Source organism: Rana temporaria, chromosome 5, assembly GCF_905171775.1.
Source record: "Rana temporaria chromosome 5, aRanTem1.1, whole genome shotgun sequence".
Taxonomy (NCBI): domain Eukaryota; kingdom Metazoa; phylum Chordata; class Amphibia; order Anura; family Ranidae; genus Rana; species Rana temporaria.
Window position 1 is genome coordinate 295,601,854 of NC_053493.1, and position 6,407 is coordinate 295,608,260.

Here is a 6,407-nt window from a genome sequence, read left to right on the forward strand (position 1 = left end):
TCTCCTAGGGCTGTATTTATGTCTGGTGAGGTGTTGGCAGATGTAACTTTTACAGGGTAAATTTGTTCCTGCACATTTGTATGTGTGTTTTCAGCTCTTCATCAGCAGTGACTTCCCATTAAGAAGATGATTTCAATTTTTATTAAATTTCAGTGTTGTTGACCCACCTGGCTCCTCATTTTGTACCTGTGCTGCACAGCCCTTTCTTTCCTATGAGGAGAGCTGTATATCGGGTGACCTCTAGAAGCCTCCATGAGTACAGCTACCTATAGAAATAAATAGACCATAGTGTAGAATGAAGAGCGTCCATGTTGGCGGTAAAAACAAACAAATCAGGGCTAAAGATGAGTATAAGCCTATGGACCTGCACTCAGGTCTGAAGCTCCATCAAAGCTGCAGTTCCATCAGATTCAGTTTGCAAAACATATCACTTAACTGCACTTTCATACATGATACAGTAGCTGTGACAAGTACTGGGTGTTCTTTTAGTTACGAAGGAGTAATTTATAGTTACAAAATCATTTCCATGTACATGACACAATTCTATAGAAATGGTTGCTTGATTAATGGGGTTATTTGTAAAGTAATTTGATATTACATTTATATACAATTAATCTAAGAACCTGGAATATATTTCACACATTTTGGGACCACCTCTGCATTCTGGATTGACACAGATATATGTATATTTGGGTCAAGTCTACTTTTAACATAGTCATAGTCATAAGCTGGTAATGTTGAAGCTTGATAAATCCAGCCTATAGATGGAAAATTATCTGGCTTATCAAATTAAAAACATAAAAGCACAACAGTAAAGTGCAGTAAGTGAACTATTATAGAGCCAGCTACCTAATTCAATTTTTCGGAAAATGGATAACATAATTGAAAGTGGAAAAAAAGCAAAAAAAATGATATCCATTTATTTTTTGCACCTGTTACATTGTCAGAATTTATGCCCTAGGTGAGAATCTTGGGGAAGATCCAGAAGAAGTAAAGCTGCAAAATGCCAGTAAACAGGTTGTAGAAACTGTTATTCTCCAAGCAGTTCAACAAATCTCTAAAGAAGAAATGAAGGAGGAGAACAGACAAAACAAAAACAACAGTAAAACATTAGCAGCAAGTAGAAGCAATGGAGGCCATGGCAAGAAATGAAGGAGTGGGGTCATGTCTCAAGTGTTGCACTATGGCTATAATAGAGCTTACCACCATAGTCACAGAAGCACTTACAGAGCAATTTTACCTTCCAACAAACCAAAGCATTTTCTGAATGTAGGACTGCCTGTGATAGTTAAAAGCAGCTCTTGCTGTGAAACATTTTTTATTTTTTTTTGTCTTTTATACAAGGAGAACAATTCCCTGGTGGGATGATGTCTCTTAAACCAAGTGAAAGAAGTGGATAGAGGGAATGAATACATTTCAATTCCAAGTGATTATATGTTCTGGTGTGATATGGACAAATTTGCAGTTTTGCACATTTAAGTTCTAAACATTTAAGTGTATAATTTTCCTGTCATATGTCTATATGATATGGCAGATTTTTATATTCCCTTGTTTAAATCTCATTCTCACTAGGCTTATGGCCTTTTTCAATAAAAATGTTTGTACTGCGTGCAATAACTTATTACAAGCATCTGGTAGCGATATGGCTTTAGCAATGTAAATTCCTATTGCCTGCTATTGGCTATAGCATTTAAAAAATGAAAAGCCTTTGTTGTATAATGCCACTACCTTTCTAATATGATGACACTTTGCGTTTTCCATTGACTGCATAGCATTGGGTTTTTGTAGTAAGGCATTATAAGAGCAACTGTAATGTACAAAGTACACAAGTGATCTCTTGGCTACTCTTTGCCCTACTTTGCTGAATTATTTATTTCCTTTTCAGTTTATTTTTAATTTGTTTGCATTTTATTTCACAAGACCTAGGCTAAACATACAGGACGTATCTCTGTATCTGTAGTTCGTGTGCTACAAAAAAACCTTCTGTAATAAATATAAAAAAAATAGAAATGATTCTGTATTCAAAAAGCACAGTGTTTATTTTAGCGTAACTGCAATACAAATAAAAACAACATATTATTTTACAATGAGTATTTTGACTACAACCACTTTGTAAATTTGCTTCTATTTGTAACACAACATATTTTATGACTTTTAATAACTTGCTCTTCATTTTGATGCAGCTGAGTAAAGTGATGTCTAATTGCTTTATATGAGATTCCCATTTGCCAACCACCCTCATTATAGCTGACCTTTCATTAACAGTGACCCATGAGCAAAGCCTCTATTAATGTAACATATGCCTCCTTTGCTAATTGATTGTCAGAACCCCTATGGCCACGCATCTCTGCTGTGAGTGTATTTGATGATTCTGCTTAATTCATTCTTAATGAATAATTCTACCTAGTCTAAAAATTCAGCTATGAGTGATATTTTCTACTAAAGCTTGGCGGCTTTAAGCAGTCGATGGCTTTTGTTGTTTTCACTCTGTTGTAAACATTAAAGGAAGTCAATGAAGGAAGAGACATGGGAGCTACTATTACCGGCTTGATTTTTTTTAAAGATAAAGGCTCTGGGGATGTAATTTCCCCCCTCTGTTCACTACATACGCAGGGAGCCAAGGTAACAAGTTTGAATTAGGTATGGGTGGGGATTCTGACCTGTATACTTTTTCAGAGTCAATGACTTACAAGGTAGTAATGTATGAATGAGTATATCATTCTTGGCGCTTATACCATTAAAAATAAAGTTGCAAGTTGCTTTGGGGTGCCATTAAGAATTGTACCACAGCTCAAAGGTGTCAATGGACCTTTAGGAGTTAAGTAAAAAAACATATTTGCACCGTCAGTGGTGTTCTTTTACCATAGCAGTAAATGAAGTGCAAAAAAAAGACACCCTTGGACATGAGCCTTGAAGATATAAATTCTGATGTTAGTTTGATGGTGTGCACATTGCTGTAAGCCTCATTCTATTAAATTGTACAGTGGATATTTGGAAACCCCCCCCCCCTTAAGAAATATTTCAAATAATAACCTGGTCTATTTTATAGGAGACAATTTTACCTCTGCATGCATTTTACTTTTTTTTCCCCCCAACCAGATAACAGCTAAATATACTCTTCTTTAGTTAATTAGAATGTGATTATTCTATTTTCTTGGCCTGTGCATGACAGCAACTTTAATCGGGTAATGAGATAAATGTAATTTTTACAGATATCGAGTACATGTGTTTCTGTCCATTTCATAATGTGATCATTCCAGAACAGCATCGAGAAGATCACAGTAGTCATTATATTTGTAGATAAAATAAACCTAATAATAAAATATATTTTTTAGGAACTTCTGTCAGTCACTGAAAAATATTCTTCTTTGCAGTACTGTTTTAATGAGCAGTTGGCTGGTTCAGGTATATGTCAAGGATGGATTTTCTTATACAGACCAGTTCCAAGGGCAGAAGCAGTGGCGGGATAAGATCCTCTTTCACCTAAAGTAAAGATGTCAAAGTGCATCAAAGTTCCCACCTGGAAAGTAGAGAAGTTTATGACTCTTCAACATTGCAAATGTTATTCTTGTCTTTTCTTAAAAAAGCACTAGAATTATATTTCATGTAAAATATATATTTTTTGTTTCTGTGCTACAAAAGTAAGGTAAGCAAACCTAAAGTGACATTAAAATCTGTTTTAAAAATAAATCTATTCAAATATGTATTCTTAACATAAAAAAGTACCTTCTATTGCTCTCAGTCTCCTCCAAATCTCCAAACTCTTTTGTTTTTGCTGCTGTGATTCAACTTCCTGTTAGAGGGTGTCTACATTTATTATTGATGGTTCTTTTGTATATAGGAACATAGCCACCCTCTCTTGCTTACTCCTGAGATGGACTAGGGACTACTGACTATGGACTAAGGGATTAGTAGTGTCCATAGAGCAGTGTAGATGCCTGCAACTAACATGCACTGCTCAAAAGAAGAGTTCAAGGGCTCACAGAGGATGTTGTGATTAGGCAGAAAAACACATTAAGAAACAATTTAATGAAATATGGAATACAGGTCCATTAAGTAGTGAATGTGTATGAAGTATTTATGGAAAAGAGGATAACTTTTAGTGCCACTTTCAGCATTTACAGTAGTTATACTGACGCTTTTACAGCCGTTCTGCTCTACTTTGTTTATGAAAAGCATTGACAGTGCTCCTCTAATGTAATGGTGCAATTTGTTTGGCTGCTTTATACCTTTGCTTACTGACCTTGCTGTAATCATCCACGACCACAAATACACTTTAGCATGGAGCCTGTTGGGTTTCTAGCATACTATTTTTTGTCAGAGGACGCTAAGCCCAGCACCTAACCAGGCCTAAACAGTATACCTGAGGCTGTAAATTCAATACCTTGTAGTGGCCCCAGCAGTAGATCCCATTGCAGCATACACACGAGTGCATTCCCAGTAGATGTTCCTATCAGTGGTCAGAATAATAGTGTTTCCACAAAATAGATGCATTTGCTTTACTAGGTAAAATATCACAGCATTTACAAGAAATGCATTCAGCCTTCCAAACAGAGGCCGCAATCATTAAAGTGTATGTTATCCCAACATTCCAACATTTCATATTTCTGATATGTGTACATTGTACCATGTACTAGTGTTAAATAAAGTTGGGCCGAACACCCCCCGGTTCAGTTTGCACCAGAACTCTCAAACATTGCAAAAGTTTAGACCCGAACCGCCCGGTGAACATCGTGCTCCTTAGTAATTCGCCGGGCGTGCGCGACTCCGGCGGCACACGTGTGCCCCCTTTGCCGCTGGAAAAGCCAAGGGTGTCATATGACGCCCACCCAGGATGGGACATCCCATCTGCGGATGTCATATGACTATGGGCAGGTATTGAAGTGGTTAAATTGATTTTCCCTGCAAACTTTTTTAATTTCATAAACAACGGCTTGGGGAGCCAGTTTGTATGGTGAGGCCACAATTTAGTGCACTCAGAAAAAGATTAGAGATTTTTTTGTATACATTTTGGTGTCTCTTTGGCAGGCTTTGAATGGAAATAACAAAGTTTCACACCAGAGTTAGCAAGCTATCTGTATATAAGCCAAATTATAGTACACTCAGGCCAAGAATAATGAAAAATAAATAAAGTCTGGAGTCTCTTTCGCAGACTTTGGATAGAAGTAACCAAAAGAAGTAAGGAATAATTGGGCTTAGGGTGTTGGTGGTGCTTTCACACTGTGACCCTATAGAGGTACTCTTGGGAAAAAAAAATCAGTTTGTTCTTGTATTTTTTGTTAAGAAAAATAATGTCCAACAATAACCTCAAAAGAAAAGTTTCAAGATAAATTTACAACGAATTTGGAATTTGTTTTATTCTCTAATCTCGCCATCTTCTTCGTGCTCTTCTACTCCTCATACTGTATATACAATACATTATTACAGCTTATTAGAACTTCTCCAAGAAGCCTAGACAATGCCCCATCAAAATACTGTTCTGTATTGGCACGCTGCATGTTCATGTAGCCATCCACAGAGACCAGGTATCCCTTGCATTCCATGCTCCACTTCAGTTTCACCATTACTGGCTTATCAGTAAGGCCATTAAAGATAAGGACTAGTTTTGGGTTTAGTGGCAAACTCATTCTGCCGCTGAAGCTGATATACAGACCAGTGAAAAAACATTTTCCCTGCGGAATGCTCCAAGAACAGACCTCCAGGGAGAGCAGGACATGGCTAGAGATACTCTTGATGAAAGCAAGAATTGATCTTTCTGTAAAAAAAAATAGTATATGCACCTGTCAAACAGGTGTGTAAAAACTGGGCTTTGGGTGTTGGTGGTGTCTTCACACCATAACCCTATAGAGGTCCTCTTGATGAAAGCATGAATTGGCCTTGCTGTAAAAAAAAAAAAAATATATATGCACCTGTCAAACAGGTGTGAAAAAATTGTTCCTTGGGTGTTAACTGTTCCCATGAAACCTATACAAAATTATTACTTCATGATAAAATCAACACCCACAAAGCTAGGAAGCCTAGACAGTCTTGCAGAGATTCCAGATCCCAAAAACAGGAGCTTTATAGTTACTGCTAATCCAGGACTGATTCATTTTGACAAATGTCAGCCGGTCAACAAAGTCTGTGGACAGACACGCTCTATTATCTGTCACAAAACCTCCAGTAGCACTGAATGCCCATTTGGAAAGCACGCTGGATACAGGGCAGCCCAGTAGCTCAATTGCATACTGGGCAAGTTCTGGCAAGTGGTCTATTCTCATGATCCAGTAACCCAGTTAATTGTCTACTGGAAAGCTCTCCATATCTATTTTCGCCCATAGATAATCTTCCACCATATGATGCAGATGCTGCCGGTGGAATGTGAAAGCTGATAGCTTTGGGCGCCGAGGACTAAAACATTTTTTAAA

General features: G+C 37.3%; 1 protein-coding gene across 1 annotated transcript; it reads right to left on the reverse strand.

Moving 5' to 3' along the window:
• Window positions 1–5,390: 5,390 nt before the first annotated feature.
• LOC120939651 (small nuclear ribonucleoprotein F-like) lies at window positions 5,391–5,627 on the reverse strand. The gene has a single exon (XM_040351997.1). It carries the CDS (start codon window positions 5,625–5,627, stop codon window positions 5,391–5,393), a length of 237 nt encoding a protein of 78 aa, XP_040207931.1.
• Window positions 5,628–6,407: the final 780 nt, after the last annotated feature.